We start from the raw sequence: 22,462 nt of genomic DNA on the forward strand, positions 1-22,462 counted from the left end.
GACTTTGCAAAGGGAATAGCTAGAGATGAAGGACATTAAACAGCATGTACAAAACTCCCCTAAAAACAAACTAGAAAGTGTACGGCACACAACTACTCAAGCATCTCCAGCTTCTCTCCTTCTCAGACCCAGAGCTACTAGGATGAGGGACAGATAAACATTGCATGAAAGATTTTTAGTTGTTCTCTTTGAGAAGTGACATTAACTTTGAGCACTTTTATAATTTTTTGTCATAAACATATACAAATACTGCAAAGAAAGCGAGGTACTCAGGCCATGGGACTGACATAATCCTTACTGGACATCTTTCTATGGCAAAAGCACTCTGTCAACATGGCACTGTGTCTATGAATGTTGAAATGCCATGTCAGAGTTGCCACTAGCCTGCCCAGGTTGAGCTGAACATCACAAGATCCAGAAAACAAAATATCTCCGTAGGAAGTTATATGTTGAATGAACTTTTGTCCCCAGCTAGCTGCAAGATTTAAAAATGAACCAAGTCTATTTCCTCCAGAGATAATCTTCCAAGAAAAAGAAACAAAGAAAAACCCATCTAAGCCCAAATCTCCCACCTCCCACAAGCATTTAACTTTATCATGATTATATGAAATATGTATCAAAATACTGAGAATTTTGAGGATTATAAGGGCTTTTTTCCCAGGTAAATATCCTTCATCTTCCTCAGTTATTAGCAAAGTAGCAATCTTTGCATGAAGATGACTGGAGAAGGCTTCTGTTGGATTTGATAATCACATTTTAGATTAGAAAGCATTATATCAAGTAAGAAGAGACGCCTCCTCCAAGAAGGCAGTGTTGCCTCTGCATCCCTCCCCACCTATCAATGCAGACTGCACAACACAGAGCACATCCCACAGATAGCTGCTTTAGTTTCTCACACACACAGTTTAATGCAGTTACAATAGATCTTCCTTCAAGTAAGTATCAAAGGCTTTGTAGCTACAAACAAAAAAAAAAAAAACAACACCAGAAGGGATATAAAATTATAGTCAAGCAAAGAAACAACAGGCTTTTACATGACGTACTTCAGAGACATCCAATTTTCATGCAACAAGTATTTAGAAAGACCAAGTGAAAAGTTAGAAGACCTAACTAAACACAAATACTTGCTTTAAAAACATTGTAGCCCCAGCACAAAAAAACCCCATACCTATTTATCCTTTCTGCAAGGATAGTATTAGTGAAAATAAATTTGGCTGGTCAATCCTCACCTTGTCCCAGGAAAGACTGCTGAATTCTGCAATGCTAGAGTATATAAGATAGAGGCTATATTATATGTTGCAGTCAGTGCATATATTTAGGCTCACCTTGGTTAGCATTTGCACCATGAGGCAAAGCATTAGTTAAATTGGGCAGCTCGTTTCCATGGTTTCCATCTTCCCAGGGACAAACATCCACACTGTTCCATTTTTTCAGCTGTTTTAGCCAACTGGCCTTCTGCTCCAACTTGCAGTGAGGATTTAAGACTATACACATCCACAGAGCACCTGATTTAAAAAAAAAAAATTGTTAAATTATGTTTTCTATTAAAAATGCAGCAGTCAATGACTAATTGCAAACTTCTATACTTTAACACTTTTTCTCCCCTTGAAGGCTACACTGCTTGTTTCCCAGCTATGCCTAACACCAGGCAGACTGAATTCCTGATGCAGAATCTTGGAGCTGGTGTGGCCCACCTGAAGCAGTTGAAACACTGTATCAAGCCAACCTTCCCAATTAAAAGGCATTAAGTGGGTCTTTTGTATTAGAAAATCCATAGTTCACAATGTACGGCCCATCGGACAGGAACATCAGGTAAAAGTAAACAAGAATTCACATAAAGTTACAGTAAGAAATTACCCAAGCTTTTTTTTCTATTTTTTTGTACCAGAAGCAAATGTTGTTTTCTACAAACAAGAACTATGTATCTTCCAGCTTCTCATTACAGGAACCAAACAAGTGCATTAGTAAGACATGTATTTTGTAAACATACACTTCCACACTCAAAACCCAGCAGAAGTACTGCTGATCATATAACTTATTTCCAAACAAATCTGGACCTCAGAGATCCAGGAAATACTGGTTTTGTGCAGTCTAATAGGAATAAGATATTTTTATTGCTACTACTTCAGTAATTTGGTTACACTAGAAAATTTGTTTTACATTTTCTTTTTACAGAGCTCAAAGGGAAACCTAATTTGCGCTGACGTTTCACATATACCATCACTTTAGAACCTGATCCCTGACACTATATAGCAGGGCAGGAATAAACACATCAGAGTCTCTAGCAACAATTTTCAAATAGAAAGAATTTTTTCTAAATCAGTTGTCTCTTCATCAGCGTGAACTTTGACACAAGCATGAAGACATATAAAAGTACTGTTTAGCAGCAGTTCATTTGCTCATTAAGAATGTGCCTTATATACTACAAGAGATTTAAAGAATATGCTTAAACTATGCAATCTTCATGACAGGCTGAAAAAAAAAAAGAATAAAAATGCAGCTGGTTCTTCCAAGATAATGGAATTCTCGTATTCAAGTATTCTTTTGCTAACTAAGAATGCAAAATGGATACTTAGAGCATAGGCCATCATATTACATTCATTCCTAGAGTAACTCAGTATGTCAGTATGCCACAGCAGAGGAGCCAGTGGAAATAGAGCTTGATCCTTAAGGTTGCAACTCCGCTGCTATTCAGGCTGACATGGAATGGGGAAGTAATATCAAAGAAATCCGAAAAGCACAACAAAATAAGATATGGTACAGTGCAGAACACCAGACAGACACAACATGAATGCATATTATTACTGCACAGTAGTTACATACAGTAGAGTATGCTGTTTTGTTTTTTTTTTGTTGCTTGTAGGGTTTTGGGTTTGGGTTTTTTTGGTTGTGTTTTGGTTTGTTGGGTTTTTTTTTGCTTTGTTTTGTTTTTTATTTTTATTATTTTTTTAAGCATCCAAAACTTGCCATGGGAGTGAATAAAGCCAATATCGTTTTTAAAAACTTCTTCTAAAATCAAATCATATGACTTTCTTTAGACACACTCTTCAAAATGCTTCACTCGCCAAACAGAGTCAAATTATAGAATAGAATCATAGAATGGCTTGGGCTGGAAGGGACCTTTAGAGGTCATCTAGTTCCACCCCCCCTACAATGAGCAAGGACATCTTCAACTAGATCAGGTTGCTCAGAGCCCCATCCAATCTGACCTTGAATGTTTCCAGGGATGGGGCATCTACCACTACTCTGGGCAACCTGTTCTAGTGTTTCACCACTCTCATCGTAAAAAAAATAATTCCTTATATCTAGTCTAAATCTATCCTCTTTCAGTTTAATACCATTGCCCCTTGTCCTATCACTAGAGGCCCTACTAAAAAGTCTGTACCCATATTTCTTATAAGCCCCCTTTAGGTACTGGAAGGCTGCTATAAGGTCTTCCCGAAGCCTTGTCTTCTCCAGGCTGAACAGCCCCAACTCTTTCAGCCTTTCCTCATAGGAGAGGTGTTCCATCCCTTTGGTCATTTTTGTGGCCCTCCTTTGGACCCCCTCCAATGGATCCATGTCTTTCCTGTGCTGAGGGCTCCAGAGCTGAACACAGTACTGCAGGTGGGGTCTCACGAGAGCAGAGCAGAGGGGCAGAATCACCTCCCTCGACCTGCTGGCCACGCTTCTTTGGGTGCAGCCCAGGATACAGTTGGCTTTCTGGGCTGCGAGCACACATTGCCAATTCATGTCCAGCTTTTCATCCACCCGTACCCCCAGTCCTTCTCAGGGCTGCTCTCAATCCCTTCATCTTCCAGCCTGTACTGATACCAAGGGTTGCCTCAACTCAAGTGCAGGACCTTGCACTTGGCCTTGTTGAACCTCATGAAGTTCAAATGAGCCCACTTCTGGAGCTTGTCCAGGTCTCTCTGAATGGCATAACAACTGGTTCTTGTTAAGCATCAATGCATTCAGCAGTGCCCAAGACAAAAGGACTATATTTCTTGCAATGTACAAAACAAAACAGAAGATGGGGCATATTGGAAAGCCTTGTAGAATAGTTATCTTGGGCTTATTTATTTTCAAAATTAAGTACTACTTTAGGACACTGAGGAGATACTGTACCTCTTAGCATCTAAAAAGAAGCCATTTTAATACTTCGTAACCAGATCCCCAGTGTTTTCAGACTGAAGCAAAAGCAAAGTAGAATACCTTAACCACATGTGGTATTTCAATCATCCAGCAAGGCAGAACGCACACTACTGATTACACCATGCCCCTATAAAATGAGTGGCCTTGTCTTTTTCTGCATCTCAGAAACACCGCTAGAAGCAAAGGAATTCACTTGCTGCCTTCAGAAGCTCCATACATGCATGCCATACATCTAAGAGGCAGGAAAAGTACCAAAATCCTTTAAAAACTTATTTGGTTTAAAGAGGGAAGCTAGGTCAAGCATAACTACATTGTTAGCAGTGATTGTCTCAGAAATCCATGCTGTTTTTATGCAAATGAAGCACAAGGACAAGTATATTTCTAATAAACCCCATACAAGCCACTTAAAATTTCAATAGATCAACTGCACCTTGCTCATGGTGACTTCAGGGTGAGCTGTGTGCACATCTGAGATCTCACTCAGCTTTCAGGGCTGCCTGATTCCCTGAAGAAAGAGGAGTGAAAGACAAAACTCCCCCACTGAGATGGGAACAGAAAGAGCCTCAGGCTCAGCTCCTGTAGCCCTACAAAGGCTACCACCATCTGAGAGAAGGAAGCATAATGTCAATGACCCCACACTCTTCAGCCTATTTAGGCTTCAAGGTTTTGCGTGCATGTGTGTGATCTCCCCCTCCTCAGCATGTGTGTGTTTGCCTGTATTCATATTTCTTCCTCCTCCTCCCCAAGTGCCTTCCCCCTCCCCCCACATCTGTTCCATTCTGGCTCTTTCAATTCACTGGTTCCTGTCCTGCTCCTAGCACTGAAAAGTCTTAGGAAAATGTTCACTTGTGCCCAGATTTTACCACGTGCCAGCTGGAAGGAGCCCAGAGGATATTCTTATTTCACTCTGATGCTGCTCAGTGGAAGCCATCATGAGCTGGCCCTTAAATGTCGCCATCAACCTGAAAGCTTACACTGGCCTCAAATGAGATTCTCTATTTTCTGCCTAATGGCTCCTATATGGGGAAACTGCTGATCACACTTACCCCTTACTACAGATAAGGCTTACAGAAAAATGAAGGGCAGTTACTTGTAATTAATTTGTGGGGAACGTATCTAAATCCTAGTGACTTCGGCCTGGCATCTGCTGTTCACAACAGTCTACACTCAAAAGAAGCTTCCCAAAATACATTCCTGGCATTCTCAAGTAAGTTTACCTGTTTGACTAGATTTAATGATGTCACCAATGCCACCTGCAATGTGAACAAATGTCTCATTAAATAAAAATAATAAAAAAAACCCCAACAAAAACCCAAACAAACAAACAAAAAAAGCCCAAACAAACAGAGAACGTGTTGGTGCTTACAAATTCTGTTTTTCTAACACAGCATACTTTTTCCCGTCTCCCTTTCCCCAGATACCAGATATCTTTTAATACTGGATCTCAGAAGGCTGATACTGACGCGCGGAAGCAAACTCCACAACTCCCGGAGAGTTATAAAGCAGGTATGTTTATTGCAGCGCTGGGTGCAAGGGGGATCGCTCCTCCACAAACTTGCACCCCGTATGGCCAAACAAGCGCCTATTTATAATGACCAGATGGTCGTTAACAGTTTCCCTTATCTTATTTGCTCCTTCTCAGGTCGTTCCACACAGACAATAGGGTTCCGGTTAACAGTTCTCCTTATCTTTATGGCTCTAGATGGCTACTTATCTGCTCCTTCTCAGGTCAAGCTGCCCTAATGCCATCATTCCGGAGCCTCTTATCTATATATATACACGAGTACTGCGTCCAGTTCTGGAGCCCCCAACATAAGAAGGACATGGACCTGTTGGAGAGGGTCCAGAGGAGGGCCACGAAGATGATAAGAGGGCTGGAGCACCTTTCCTATGAGGACAGGCTGAAAGAGTTGAGGCTGTTCAGCCTGGAGAAGAGGAGGCTCCGGGGTGACCTTATAGCGGTCTTCCAGTACCTCAAGGGGGCCTACAAGAAAGATGGGGAGAGGCTGTTCAGGAGGGCCTGCTATGATAGGACAAGGGGTAATGGTTTTAAAATAGAGGGAGGTAGATTCAGATTGGATATTAGGAAAGAATTTTTTACCATGAGAGTTGTAGAACACTGGAACAGGTTGCCCAGAGAGGTGGTGGATGCTCCATCCCTGGAGACGTTCAAGGCCAGGTTGGACGAGGCCCTGAGCAACCTGATCTAGTTGGAGATATCCCTGTTCCTTGCAGGGGGGTTGGACTAGATGACCTTTGAAGGTCCCTTCCAGCCCTAACCATTCTATGATTCTATGATTCTATGATATTGGTATTTTGCTAAACTGTTTGCTGTGTTGCAATGCCTGACTGTTATTTCCATATCAATACAGCCCCACCGAACTAAACCAAAAGTAAAGTTCTGATTTGGATCACTTGACTATGATCCATGTCTTTCCAATATGAAGCTCCTCACAGCACAGTGGCAAAATATTACAAACCAATATGCATTTTTTTCCCTAGAAGATAACTGGAAGACAAGTCATGCTGTGACTGCAATTTGATATTAACTTCACAAGAGAATGAATATTAGAACTGTCATATTGCAGCGAGGAATTGACTATTTTGGTTCAACACTAAAGCTTTTGACCTGGAAAAAGACAGCTTTGCCAAAATAGACCTTTGGTTCAAATAGCCCTCTTTTTGAAAACACACGGTTGTCATTCATCTTTAGTGCACCTCACACCTGTCCTGGGTTTGGCTGGGATAGAGTTAACTTTTCACAGGAAAACTGGGAGGGGACACATTGTTCCACAGGAATGCAAGCCCCTCCCCCGGCTAGCTCCCCCAATACATATTCTGAGCATGATGTCTAACGGTATTGAATAGCCCCCTGGCTAGTTTGGGTCACCTGCTTATGCTGTGCCCCCTCCCAGCTTCCTGTGAAAAGTTAACTTTATCCCAGCCAAGCCCAGGACAACATCACAAAGAAATAGGTTACATTATTGTTTTACACAATGCATGCAATGCCTTGTACATACAGGGGGAACATCAGTACTTTTGTATTTCTCAGTAGACATCCATACCTTTGAATTCATGAGGGAGAAAGGAACAACATGCCTTTACACTGATTAGGATTTAAACATGCAAATTGAAAAACATTAAAAAGTATTCAGTCACTGTAAAAGTAGGTGTTGTAATAATTATACATCTTGTGTATGCACACATTCATGAAGCCAAAGAAAGTGCAAGGAATGTATACAGACTCTCCCAAGAGATTAAGCATTGCTCGGTTTTCATAAATCCCATTATATTTTACTCTTGTCCCAGTAAATAGAAGGGTGGTGGTAGAAACAGTTTTAGTGGGGGCTAGGACACTGAGCATGACTGAAGATCCAGCATACAATTCTGTTTGACTCATAACTCCTGAGTTAATTTTGTTTTCAAGTCCAAAAGTGATGGTTGAGTTTTTACAAAAACCAGCATACTTCAATTTTTAAGATTTCCAATACGAGAATCTAGCACACTTCCTGGTTAGCTGCTCCAATTACAATTTTCAGCTACCTTTTGTTTGCTTGGCAGAAGTGTCTTCACTATCAAGTTTTTAGTCTATGTAGGTCTCTTAAATCATGAAGGAGATCATCCTCCTTTGTCTTGCATGACAGGCCTGAGCAGACTGAGATTCTTGCATCACTCACTTTAGATTACTTTTCTGATTTTTCAGTTATTTTTCCAGTATCCATTTAAGACATAAAACTGGAAAATATCACAAGGCTAGATTGCTGGACCACAGAAATTAGTGAAGATTCAGTAATTCCTCTCCATAGGTCTATTACTTCTCTTTAGCTCTGGTATTTACTAGAAGTGGTATCAGAAAATTAAATGGCAGCTTAATATTACTGAAGTATTAAAAATAGAGGAAGGAAAAAAATAATGCTAAGTACCAGTTTGGGCTCACAGTAAAACTCTGACCTTAATCTTGGAACTCTACAGTTAGGACCGCAATGAGTTTTGTACCAGCTCCAATACAGAACAATTTTTTAGAACATTTTAGAACATTTATAAGTAAATCAGTTCAATGGCTTAGGAATAAAAACTTCAAAAACTGTTTTAATGTGGGTACTTGAAGAAATTTGGCTCCTACTATAAAAGTACTTTCATCCAACTGAACGAAATGGAAAACCCAATCTTTCTATACAGCATTAAAAATAAACCCCTCAAGCTATACTTATAGACTAAAGTTAATTACCTTCACTGCTATTCCTCAAATCCAATAAATGCAGTTTAACCATAGGAAAGAATACCCTCTTTGAAAATAGCTCCCACTTACTGCCATACTGCAGCCGCATATACTCTCAATTTCAAATACCATTATGGCACATGCCAATAATCTTCTACTGTTTGTAATGAAGAAGGAAGGAAATAATCCTCAAAAAAGATGGAAAGAACCCATCTTTGCACAACAGCAGCCTGGCTTCATTCACCAGGGAAATGAACTTGACAGCAACAATTGAGACAATCCAGGGCCATGACAGCAATTGCTTTAAGTTGTCATCCATAACTCAGGCCTTAGAGCAGCAAAATTGTCTTGTGATGCTAATTCAGAAGTACTGTTAATTTAGTGCCTCTAACAGCATAAATCATTCAAATACACTGACATATATTAACAGCTTATTCTGTGAAAGAGATGTAACCTTAAGTGCATGAACTGAAGGCACATGTGTTTTGTAACTGTATGGCAACCACACCATGGCAGCTAAAACTAAGCAAACTGACAGTATGAAAAGGATTATCAATTAAGCAAAGACAGCCTACTGGATATGACACAGCTGTAGACACAAGTATGTGTAAGATATCACTCCACTCATAAGTTCCACAATGAAAACCCAAGGGAAATGGTGCAAAGCATGGTGCATCCCACCTCTTTTGAAACATGGGCATTCCTATAGCTTTCACTTCAAGGCCAGAAATGTAATATGTGCAATTGATTAATCTAAACTATGAAATTTGAAGGTGCAGGGCATTTGTACTCTCCTTAGCTTTAAGGCAGAACATGATTCAATTAGAACTTCGGATACTCAAAGAAATAATGTAAATACAGATATAAGCTTGGCACTCAAATTTCAAAATTAGAGCCTCACTGTACCATTTTTTAAATACCATAAAATATGGGAAAAAAGTAACTGTTTCTACTGCATAGTGGATCCTAAAAAGGGATTGCATGAAGAATGCAGCTCCAGAAAATGGTATTAGAACACTGTTCTGGTTTAACCTGGCCAGCAACTAAACTCCACATAGCCACTCACTCACCCTCCTCTACCCCCGGGGAATGGGGAAGAGAATTAAAGGGGAAAAGGGAAGAAGACTTGTGGGTTGAGATAAGAACAATTTAATAATAATAAAACCACCAATAAGAAATATTAAAAGCAATAATTATAATATTAAAACAATAATATATGAGCATATATATAACATGATAATAATATATACAAACAAGTGATGCACAGTGTAATTGCTCACCACCCAGTGATCGATGCCCGTCCCATCCTGACAAGCAATCCTGAAACGGATAAGTCCTGAAACGACAATACCGGATGAGCGAGAGGCCCGAAAGAGAACAAGATAGAGAGAGAACTCAGAGAGTCCGAGAGAGTTCCCCTAGAAGAGAGAGAATCATCCCAACTTCCCAGTCAACCCCCATCTTTATACTGGGCATGACGCTGCATGATATGGAATACTAATTGGCCAGTTTGACCCTCAATCCTAAGTCTAAGTACAAATCATAAGGAGAGTCGTGGACCCCCCATCCCGGCCATGCTCCCCCGCATCCTGTTGTGCTCCTGCACACTGGCAAGAACACGGCAGCTGAAAAGTCCTTGAGGCCTCAGTGCCAACTACAAACATCAGTGCGCTGTCAGCGTTCTTCTCAGAGCAAGTCTCAGACTAAATCCAAAACATAGAGCTCTTCTGGCTGTTAAACAGCTAAAACCTAACTCTGTCCCAGTAGAAAACAGGACAAACACAAAAACTGTAATGAACGCTTAACTTTAGGGATTCTTCTTCATGGCAGCCCTGAAGTAGTCACCATATCTGGCATTGGGAAGGAGTTTCTCTAGGGGCATACTGGCAACAATTCCAGCTGCTTTTGTCCTTTCTTCCCCCTCCCTTGAGTACTAAGCAGAGATAATCTGTTTAGAACAGCTGGCATGTCCCATTCATATAAGTTTGTGTCTCTAATTGCAAAGGGAAGGAATTGCATGAGATGATAGAAATATAGATGGAGAATAGCTTCATTTAGTTAAGGTTAAAAGAATCTAACTTGGTATTTTCTAGAGATGAATATAAACTTTTATCAGAAAAATTCAGAGTGATTTCCGAATCAAAAAAAGCATTATTTAACACTCTATCGTTAGTTTGCTCATGGCAAAATGGTAATTAAATCTCTCTTAATTGATCTATAATGATTCCTTGCCTAAACTCAACATTTAGAATTAAGTTTTAGATGAGAAGTAAAGTGTTACTAATAAAAATTTAGGCACGATTCTTCAGTAAATATATTGAACTATGTCTCTGCATGACGTTACATTGCAAAATGATATTTTAGTTTTAAATTTTAACACAAAAATATATCACTAATCTAGAAAACATCCAAAACATCAGGAAATGTGAACTCAAAATAGAACATCGAGCTATTCCAACAGTTAAAAAGCAGCCCACAGTAGGGCAAAGTGCTAGTGAAAAACTACTAAGGTAAAGATATTATTCCACTCAGAAAATACTTTTGAGAATAAGCCATTTAGTATGCATAACAGAAAAGATTGTAAGGACATCACCCAGAAAAGCTTTATTCCACGAGTGAAGCTCATGGCAATATTGTGAGAGGTTCCTACACTTAAAAAATTTAGATAACAACAAGTGGTTGAGATAGACAAGAGAAGCTTATGCATTACAATGTGGAGAGTACTCAGCTGGAAGTACAGAATATCTTTTAAGTTCTCCTCAACTTCATGAAATACAAGAACCAACAGAGATCAGGATCAGCATGAGGAAAACTCAGAACAAGTTTGTCAATTTTATCCACTGCCCTGCCTTGCAAGAGCTCTCTGGATATACCCTCTTCCCCATGTGCATTGGGTCTGGCTGGGATGGAGTTAACTTTCCTTATAGCAGCCCCCATAGTGCTGTGCTGTGTATTGGTAGCTAGATAGGTGTTGGCAACACACCAGTCAGTGTTTTGGCTACTGCTGAGCAGTGCTCCCACAGCATCAAGGCTGCCTCTCCAACATCCTCCCCATCACCCCCAAAGGCCAGTAGGCTGGGGGTGGGCAAGAGCTTGGGAGGGGACATAGCCAGGACAGCTGACCCAAACTGATCAAAAGGATATTCCATACCATATGACGTCTGGTCAGCAATAAAAGCTAAGAGAAAGGAGGAGGAGGAGAGGGGGCATTTGTTATTACGATATTTGTCTTCTGGAGCAACTGCTATGCGTACTGAAGCCCTAGTTCCCAGGAAGTGGCTGGACATCACCTGCTGATGGGAAGTCGAGAATAAATCTTTTTATTTCCCTTTGCTTCTGCATGCGGCCTTTGCTTTTTCTTTATTAAACTGCCTTTATCTCGACCCATGAGTTCTTTTTCATGTTATTTTCACCTACATGTTGACAAGCTGTTGGGCTCCCTCACTCCACCAAGTAGTACATACTTGTCTTAGATTCTTCTAATTGACTGCTTTCATCAGGTTAAGCATCTGGGATTTAGTTTAAGTTTCAGCTTTATTAAGCTGTCACAAGAGCAGCCCTGATTTGATAACAGTAGCTGCATGATTCATTCGTGGCACATGAGAAGCAATAAAAGGCTGGTTTGCATTACAACTTTAAAAATGTAGACACTTTTTTAATTTAATTTGTCACTTAGCTTTTGGTAAGAGGACATTTAAATTGCAGTAAAAGGCAAATGGAGCTTTTAGTTTAAATGTAATCCCCATATTTAAATGATCTGTAATGGGCAGTGTTCGAGTGGGAACACTATTGTTTCACAGTGGGCCTTGTGACGTGACATTTGTATTCAGGTCCTGTATTATCCATGTGGCTAAAGGGCTTCCAATTTCATTTCACAGCCAGAAGCCTGCAGAAAACACCAATTAACTTGTATATCTCATTTGCCAACAAAACTCAGCCTCTTCTCAATGTCCGGCATCCGTCAGTGCTCAACATTTAATTCCAAAGCAGAGCCTCACAGCCATCATGATCCCTGGGCTGGGGCACAAAGTAAAATTTTTCCCTTTTATTAAGGATTTTTTTTCACTTTTGTAGAGAAGAAGAAACTTTTGCTTAATTTTTGATGGATGAATATTAACGAATTACTGCTGTAGTTAGATTTCATAGATCATTTTTTCCTCCTCTAGAGTACAAAGAAGGTTAACTGAACTTTTCTTCAAATCTGAGATCTCAGTTCAAGAGACATCAGCAGATGTTTACTGTGCATTTTCATATTCCTCCATTTTACCAATGCAATTTAATTAAAAAGACAAACCAAGGGGCTTCAGATAGTTAATCATTCTGATAGTACTGAAGTCTTCAACCAGAGTTACCAAGAGTTAAACACATGAAGATCAGCATGTGAAATTTACTTACCTAGACACCATTTAAACAGCAAGTACATGAAGAATTCCAACTCCACTCTAAACTCTGGAAAGCACGTTCATGTATTACTGTGGCAAGTTGGAAGTGTTCACCAGTGCATCACTGAAGCTGCATCTAAATTCTTCTAGCATGATAAGTATATGAACAAGCCTTATAGCTTTGACATGTAATCTTAATCTTTCCAATACTACACCTTTGGAGCATTTAGCTCAACCTATTCTTTGATGTACAATAGGGGAATCTGCTGAGCATCATTATATTTGTCCTCCTGATCTAGAGGCTTTAAAACACAACAAAAAAAGGCTTAGACATAACTGGCTAGTTAACTTGAGGCATTTGAATCATAAATTGATAACAGAATTAGGATTTTGTATTAGAAAATCGCCAGGCTCATACTTAGATGTGAAGTATTTAATTTCGTTTTTTTAAATAAGCATCTTCAGACATACACACCTAATCTGACTTCTACTGAAGTCAACACAATTTACCATAAACTTCAGCAGGAACTCTGATCAGAGCCCAGTGTGTCCTTCCAGTATCCTTGGCTGATGACCAATGCCAGGCAGGAAGCATCAGTTACGTTCTAATGAAAGGCTCAAGTGACCCAGTCAAGAAGCTAGGCTGAAGTTATTTAAATATGCTTAAAAACCTATGCCAAAATGGAACTGACAAAGTGGCCATACGCCTAGTGGTTGGCAGACAGCATACCAGTGCAAGCAAGCAAGCCTTTATTAAGCAGAGTCTATATTTACACACTTTACATGTCCTAAAAATCCCCATAACTACAGTGTTGCTACCTATCTGTGAAATAAATAAGTATTTTTTTTTAAAAAGACATACATATATGCCACTCCCAGATTACTCTGAACAGATAATACAAAAAGTTAAGTACGCAAAGGCCTGTCCCACTCCCTTTATTGATATTTTAGTTCTCTGACATCCTAGAAGATGACAAGATAGGAAATCAACATTCTTTTAGAACATAACGATACCATCGCCCCCTTAAACCCAATGTCTGAGTTCTCTGCCACTACTGGCACAGATCGAGGGTCACCAGGGACAACCTGCTCTTCCTTCTGTAGTTTCCTATTGTAATTCTGTTATCCCTTAAAACCTTCTTTAACTTTTACACATTCACGTGTGTTTCATCTCAAAAAAGGTATTTGTCTAACTAGAGTGAAACTCAAGGTGGAATCCCAGTAACAACATGGCAGCAGCTTCTAATATTCACACAAGGCAGGAGTCAAGTTGGAGAGATTCATCCAATTAACATAAATTTTCCAGGAACTTGCTAAACACCAGTGGAAAGAATCCTACTGGTGTGGGGAAGAAATGGACAGTTTAGCAACATAAACACAAGCTGGAGGTGGAAGAACCAAGTTAAGATCTACCCTTAGCCTACAGCACACCTGAAGTGATTGAAATGTATTTGCAATTGAAACTGTGGTACACAATCAACATATTTTAATACTGTTAGAGGAGGCAGAGTGGTTCAGGACCGAAACAACAGGATCTGTCTCAGACTGCAAATACAGCAGCTGAGGTAGTGGCGAGGCTGGAGGTTGCACTGTGGCTTTTTGGGAGTGGTAACTACAATTCTGATTAAATAGAGGTATGAATATGAATAATCTAAAATATTATTTATTTGATGCTGCAGGCAGAGATTCCACCTTCAGATAGGTGCTGTCAAGAAGATGATGTAAATATGAAACTGATGAAACAAGAAGAGGAGCCACTAAGAAAATGTAACAAAACCTTTTATATTTATTGGCAGCATGTGGTAAGACTACTACAGGCAACAGATGGAGAATACATTTATGCCTCTCCCGCCACCTACCAGCTCAACCCACACAAGCAATGAAGCATGAGACCCTCTGGTTTTCAGTATAGTGGGATACGATTTTGCTGTGTACATGTTCAGCTTGGCAAAACAGCATTATTCTCCAGCAAGATAAGGCATCATAAAAATTACATAATAAGAGGGCTGGTATACTTGAAGACAAAGTAGTTATATCTGCACTCTCTGGCAGAGCTTTGCATGCTCTGATATTAAGGCTTTCCACCACAGAAGTCTATAATATCAACTATAGACAGCCGGTGCTTTATTAGCCTATTGCTTCACTGAGAATGAACATAATTGATGCTAAACAGGTTATATCAAGTCTTAGCCCCACTGGACAACATGCAATCGATCATGAACGCAGAAGGCAAAGGCAGGGACTGGGAGAAGGAAGAACTGCCCACTGTAGGAGAAGATCAGGTTCAAGACCATCAAAAGAACCTGAAGGTGCACAAGTCCATGGGACCTGATGAGATGCATCCGTGGGTCCTGAGGGAACTGACAGATGAAGTTGCTAAACAATTATCTATCATATTTCAGAAGTCGTGGCAGTCTGGTGAAGTTCCTACTGACTGGAAAAGGGGAAATATAGCCCTCATCTTTAAAAAGGGAAAAAAAGAAGACCCAGGGAACTACAGGCCAGTCAGTCTCCCCTCTGTGCCCGGCAAGATCATGGAGCAGATCATCCTGGCGACTATGCTAAGGCACATGGAAAATAAGGAGGTGATTGGTGACAGCCAACATGACTTCACTAAGCGCAAATCCTGCCTGACTAATTTGGTGGCCTTCTACGATGGGGTTGGTGCATAATGGAAGAGCAACTGACATTGTCTACCTGGACTTATCCAAAGCATTTGATACTGTCCCACACGACATCCTTGCCTCTAAACTGGAGAGACATGGATTTGATGGATGGACCACTCGGTGGATAAGGAATTGGCTGGATGATCACACGCAGAGTTGCGGTGAACGGCTCAATGTCCAAGTGGAGGCCAGTGACGAGTGGTGTTCCTCAGGGGTCAGTACTGGGGCCAGTGCTGTTTAACATTGTCCTGGTTTCAGCTGGGACAGAGTTAGCTCTTCTGTTTAGCAGCTTGAAGGGCTCTGTATTTTGGTTTTAGTCTGAGAATTGCTCTGAGAAGAATGCTGATAGCACACTGATGGTCAAGGGGTGGTGAGCAATTACACTGTGCATCACTCGTTTGTATATATTTATCATCGTACGTATATGTAGATATTCATATATTAATAGCAGTAGTATTAAATTGTTCTTATCTCAACCCACGGGTCTCTTTCTCTTTTCCCCTTTAATTCTCTTCCCCATTCCCTGGGGGTGGGGGTGAGTGAGCGGCTGTGGGAAGTTTAGTCGCTGGTTGGCCTAAACCACAACAAACATCTTTGTTGTTGACATGGACAGTGGGATTGAGTGCACCCTCAGCAAGTTTGCAGATGACACCAAGCTGTGTGGTGTTGTGGACACGCTGGAGGGAAGGGATGCCATCCAGAAGGACCTTGACAGGCTGGAGAGGTAGGCCTGTGAGAACCTCATGAAGTTCAACAAGGCCAAGTGCAAGGTCCTGCACGTGGGACGGGCCAATCCCAAGCACAAGGACAGGCTGGGTGGAGAATGGATTGATAGCAGCCCTGAGGAAAAGGACTTGGGAGTGCTGGTGGATGAGAAGCTCAACATGAGCCGGCAATGTGCACTGGCAGCCCAGAAAGCCAACCATGTCCTGGGCTGTATCAAAAGAAGTGTGGCCAGCAGGTCGAGGGAGGTGATTCTGCCCCTCTACTCTGCTCTCGTGAGACCCCACCTGGAATACTGTGTTCAGCTCTGGAGTCCCCAACACAAGAAGGACATGGAGCTACTGGAACGAGTCCAGAGGAGGGCCACGAAGATGATCCGAGGGCTGGAGCACCTCTGCTATGAAGACAGGCTGAGAGAGTTGGGGCTGTTCAGCCTGAAGAAGAGAAGGCTCCAGGGTGATCTTATAGCAGCTTTCCAGTACCTAAAGGGAACCTACAGGAAAGCTGGAGAGGGACTTTTTACAAGGGCATGTAGTGATAGGACAAGGGGCAATGGATTTAAACTGAAAGAGGGGAGATTTCGATTAGATATAAGAAAGAAATTTTTCCCTCTGAGGGTGGTGAGGCACTGGAACAGGTTGCCCAGAGAAGTTGTGGATGCCCCATCCCTGGAAGCGTTCAAGGCCAGGTTAGATGAGGCTTTGGGCAACCTGGTGTAGTGGAGGATTTCTCTGCCCATGGCAGGGGAGTTGGAACTAGATGATCTTTAAGGTCCCTTCCAACCCTAACCATTCTATGATTCTAATTATCTTTTAGGCAAGCAAATTAGATTTACCACTGTATTTTAAATAATTCCAGTTGTCTTTTATCACTTTTGTCTTCTATATGCTTACATACCAACTGGTTAGTAGTCTTTTCCAGTATCTTACCTCTAAGAAAGCAATGCTGGTGATTACTTAATATTATTCTTTCAGCTCACCTACCCACCTTTAAAACATTGGTGACATTTACCTTTAAGTTGTTTTGAATTTCCTCTCCCTACCACAAATTCCTATAGATTTTGAGAACTTCTGAAGCAGCAGTTAAAAACTATGTCAGTGAGTTTCTGAAATGCTTTAGAGCAAGTGTCTTCAGACTTTACCAGTTTAAATATTCCTTTCCCATTTCAGCCTGTGTTCCCCTCTCCATTGTACAAGTCATGTATCTGGTCACAACTGACCTTTTCTGTAAAGCAGTGTTTATTGTTATAGCCCTCTGTTATTTGATCTCCTTCCCTGCTCAGTAATGGACTTCTGCTTTCCTTTGTTACTATCTTCTCATACTCTTAATGAATCTTCTCTTTTTGCCTTCTATTTCTCTCTAGTTGTGAATCAATTTCTTCCTTAAGCTTTCCACTTTAGTGCTAGTGGCTTATATACTTACTTGTGTAACTACATTTGTGCTTTTTGCTTTATTCTTTTTAGATCCTCAGGTACTTACAACCTGTTACAATCATACTTGTTTCATACCATTCTTCCTCTCCTCCAACCGTTATTGTCTCATGCAGTAGATAAAATAATTCAATTTCATCCAATCTTAACTGAACAAGCAAACCTGCAGAAAACTCTAACCTGCTTTACCTAGTACTACAATAAAGTTTCTCTCCATCCAAAACATTTAATTGTTTCTTCATTTTACACACGAACACCGAAATGATTTTGAAGTCTGTGCATTTACCCAGTTCATCCCAGAGCTGCCTATACTTGTCAGTCATTGCAGTTCCTTGTTGTCTCCAAAGCAACAGACGAGGGTCAGCCATGAACTGTTCTGTTATCAACATCAACATGCGAGCTCCATTTGAATCTCTCATCTTTAGCATCTCTCGCACCTAGGAAACGAGTCTTTTAATACAAACTTGAAAAAAACCAAACCAAACCACATCACAGTACAGACAATATGCTGCAGTGTGAAATGTTCCATCTCTGTTAAATAAAAAATATAATTTATATATCTGATATGAAATTTTTAAGTAGAAAAAAATAGTCTGCCTTCCCAATTTTAACAATTGTTAGTTTCAATATCCCATTGCAATTCTGCAAATGTGCTTCTTCCACAAGTAATCCACAGGTGTATTATGCAAGCTGCTGCAAGACCATAATTTCTAAAGGTTTCTCCAACATTTTGGAGGTAGGAAAGAAGAGGACAGTAAAGTTACAGACAGTTGAAATGTTACTTCATATCCTTAAACTGATCTTAAGACACATCAGATTGTGTTCCATTGTGTTATTAACTTGCAATTACGTTCCCAAGGCTTTGTCTTGTTTTATAACAACAGGACTTTGAGTAAGGCATGAACAAGTACAGACTGGCTGGGAGAGTAGGGGAAGAGAAAAGAGGGAAGGTTCAGAGTACTCAACATACCTTTGCAAAAAGCAAATTGAGCTGCTTCCCTGATCCATGGTATCCACCCTGGGAGAGGAAGAGTTTAACCTGTTCTTGGACCTGTTCCTCATCCAAATGCCAGCAGTTTTCATCATCAATGCTAGCACCTGCTGTTGGGTCAGGAGCACCTGCAAACATCAAGAAAATAAATCATTATGTTCTATATAAAGAAGAGAGGTTTGTGGGTCATGGGGAAAGGAGTACTGCAGAGGCTTTTGGATTTGTGTATTGTCCTGTTTTGGATGTCTTGGCTTTAATCTAAAGGTTCTTCAAAACAGACCTAAATTTCTCCTCAGTAGTCTTAAGCACTTAGAAATGACAGCCTATGAAAAGGTATTTAAATAAATATTTTCTAATAAAACATTGAAATCAAGGTGAGTTATTTCCTCCCATCTCAGCAGCTATTCTAGAATGCTTTTACAAAGAAAATTACACTTTACATAGTATTTCAACACTTGCAATGTTAAAACCACTCTCCCCAAAACACCTGTGTAATTCTTGTACCTTCAGCAATCTTGCTCAGGTTTAAGTGACTGCTAGTGAGCACTGCTATTGATGAACATGAGGAAAATCATCACCTCAGTCCCTCTGAGCTGTGATGGCTCTGCAAAGCTAAACAAAGAATAAAAAAAAAAAATCCCCAAACAAATCCAGTCTTTAAGCACTAAAGGCATTTCCATCATAAATAAGAGTTATAGCTGTGTAAGACTGTGGTGCTTCCAAAGGAGCATTTTTACATAGGCAATGTCATCAGCACAGAGTCAATTCAGAGTAACTCTACCTGAATTAGCCTAGTGCCAACTAAAGTGACTGGATTTACATCAGGCAGTGCTTTGGCCACAGGTTGCTCTAACTCAAATTTTGCAGTGGAGATCAGCGATTTTCCACTTGTGGCCTCTTCTAAAGGCTGACAAAACAAAAACAAGTTCTTGCGCCATCTAGCAATCTACATATTTCTGAAGAAGCCTGCACCTTCACTGGATATTTTTTAAAAGGTATTCAAACTGAAAAGGTTGAAAAGCACTTATCTAGACTGTCAGGGAAACAACTCAAGGTAGTGCATCACCATACCAGATGTAAGGTATTTTAAGCATGCCCAAGAGTCAAGTTAACTTGACATTTTGATTTTGGGCTTGTCACAACTGTGTAATCTTTATCTCTGTTAGGTTTTGAGAAGATGTTAGAAATTGAATCGTGTAACAAAATCTATCACTTCTAAATCCCAGATCATGTTCTCTCTGTAGCCAATACTAAGAGAAGGACACTGGCAGGGAAGGAAAATTACATAGTCAGATTTGTAAAAACTTGCTTTCAAAGAAGTCCCGAGAACTTGAAAAGCAGAGATAGTTACAACTCTTCAGATGTATAGGAATTGAAAGATGTATAGAAACATTGATAATATTGATTTAAGCCTTTATTTCACAATTGCAGCTCTGTCATGTGGGTGAATTTTTTAAGTGGTTGGTTGCAGGGAATGTTAGAATCTTTATTCAATGAAAATACAACCTGAAAATTTAAAAGGTCAGAGGGATGTCTTCTCTACTAGTTGCTGAAAGTCAAAAAGTCTTCCAGCTCAGCAAATTCCTAAACTGCCTCCAACTTCAGAGCCTACAGCTGTGAACATTGCACTGATGTTCATATATAAATATATATTTAGAAATTGTGTCCTTGAAGATGTGAAAGAAGTCTCCTGCCTTCCACAGGAACCATAAGAGTGTCTCAGAAGACAGGAAACAAGCCCAAGACAGTACAAAACCCAAGGAATGAAAAACTTCCTCTTCTGTCAGTGCTTCCATCTTTAGTATGTTAGTTTTAAGGGACTTTCAATTCAGTCAGCTACATGAAACACATGCTAATCAGGTTCGAGACCATCTAAAGAACCTGAAGGTGCACAAGTCCATGGGACCTGATGAGGTGCATCTGTGGGTCCTGAGGGAGCTGGCAGATGAAGTTGCTACGCCGCTATCCATTATATTTCAGAAGTCGTGGCAGTCTGGTGAAGTTCTCACTGACTGGAAAAGGGGAAACACAGCCCCCATTTTTAAAAAAGGAAAAAAAGAAGACCCAGGGAACTACAGGCCAGTCAGTCTCACCTCTGTGCCCGGCAAGATCATGGAGCAGATCCTCCTGGCGACTATGCTAAGGCACATGGAAAAGAAGGAGGTGATTGGTGACAGCCAACATGGCTTCACTAAGGGCAAATCCTGCCTGAGGAATTTGGTGGCCTTCTATGATGATGTTATAGCACTGATGGATAGGGGAAGAGCAACAGACATCATCTACCTGGACTTGTCCAAAGCATTTGATACTGTCCCGCACGACATCCTTGTCTCTAAACTGGAGAGACATGGATTTGATGGATGGACCACTCGGTGGATAAGGAATTGGCTGGATGATCGCACTCGAAGAGTTGTGGTCAACGGTTCAATGTCCAAGTGGAGGCCAGTGACAAGTGGTGTTCCTCAGGGGTCAGTACTGGGGCCAGGGATATTTAACATCTTTGTTGGTGACATGGACAGTGGGATCGAGTGCACCCTCAGCAAGTTTGCAGATGACACCAAGTTGTGTGGTGTTGTGGACACGCTGGAGGGAAGGGATACCATCCAGAGGGACCTTGACAGGCTGGAGAGGTGAGCCTGTGAGAACGTCATGAAGTTCAACAAGGCCAAGTGCAAGGTCCTGCACGTGGGACGGGCCAATCCCAAGCACAAGGACAGGCTGGGTGGAGAATGGATTGAGAGAAGCATGGAGGAAAAGGACTTGGGAGTGCTGGTGGATAAGCTCAACATGAGCCGGCAATGTGCGCTGGCAGCCCAGAAAGCCAAACATGTCCTGGGCTGCATACAAAGCAGTGTGGCCAGCAGGTCGAGGGAGGTGATTCTGCCCCTCTACTCTGCTCTCGTGAGACCCCACCTGGAATACTGCATTCAGCTGTGGAGTCCCCAGCACAAGAAGGACATGGAGCTGCTGGAGCAAGTCCAGAGGAGGGCCACGAAGATGATCTGAGGGCTGGAATACCTCTTCTATCAAGACAGGCTGAGAGAGTTGGGGCTGTTCAGCCTGGAGAAGAGAAGTCTCCGGAGTGATCTTATTGCAGCCTTCCAGTACTTAAAGGGAGCCTACAGGAAAGCTGGAGAGGGACTTTTTACAAGGGTGTGGAGTGATAGGACAAGGGGCAATGGCTTTAAACAGAAAGAGGGTAGATTTAGATTAGATATAAGGAAGACATTTTTCCCTCTGAGGGTGGTGAGGCACTGGAACAGGTTGCCCAGAGAAGTTGTGAATGCTCCATCCCTGGAAGTGTTCAAGGCCAGGTTGGACGAGGCTTTGAGCAACCTGGTGTAGTGGAAGGTGTCCCTGTACCTGGCAGGGAGGGTTGGAACTAGATGATCTTTGAGGTCCCTTCCAACCCTAACCATTCTATGATTCTAATAAGTCTTCAGTTGCAAAGAACGAGATCAAAAGGGAAATCAAGCCACATGAGAACAAGTGGTGCAGCTGTTGAACAGACCGAGGTTCGCAGTATCGCCTTGCAAATAGTTTAAATATTTCATTGCTCTAAAACACAGAGAAAAAACCTGTGAAAAGTAACTATATGAAAGCACCAAAATGCAAACCACATATTTATCCCTCACTTCAATGGAGATTTATCTTTAAATAATCTTGGTATGGCTACTTTTAAATTATATTAAAAATAGCCTAAGATTCTTCAGCTAAGCTTCCCTATTTAGGGAAAAAAATAATTTCTTCCATAACTGTTTACATTTTATCAAAAGCTCATCGGTCAGTTTGTGCTAGAAGGTTAAATTTCAACACAGCTACTGCAGATTCTTTAAACAGGGTTCCTTTACAGGAACAAGGGCATCCACTGCCCCATGCCAGCAGCACTGCCCCACCAAGGCCTCTTCTCCCAGCAC

General features: G+C 41.1%; 1 protein-coding gene across 2 annotated transcripts in view; it reads right to left on the bottom strand.

The window, feature by feature from the left end:
* Positions 1-22,462, bottom strand: part of LOC104371621 (zinc finger SWIM domain-containing protein 6) — a 229,748-nt gene that overhangs the window by 70,060 nt on the left and 137,226 nt on the right. For both annotated transcript variants that reach the window (XM_086630223.1, XM_086630224.1), the window contains exons 3-5: positions 18,525-18,673; positions 17,841-17,991; positions 1,326-1,505 (exon numbers count right to left, since the gene is read on the bottom strand). In XM_086630223.1, the coding sequence (XP_086486349.1) occupies positions 1,326-1,505; positions 17,841-17,991; positions 18,525-18,673 (480 nt within the window). The remainder of the gene's footprint in view (positions 1-1,325; positions 1,506-17,840; positions 17,992-18,524; positions 18,674-22,462) is intronic.

This window comes from Tauraco erythrolophus, chromosome W (assembly GCF_009769465.1).
Source record: "Tauraco erythrolophus isolate bTauEry1 chromosome W, bTauEry1.pri, whole genome shotgun sequence".
Lineage (NCBI taxonomy): Eukaryota > Metazoa > Chordata > Aves > Musophagiformes > Musophagidae > Tauraco > Tauraco erythrolophus.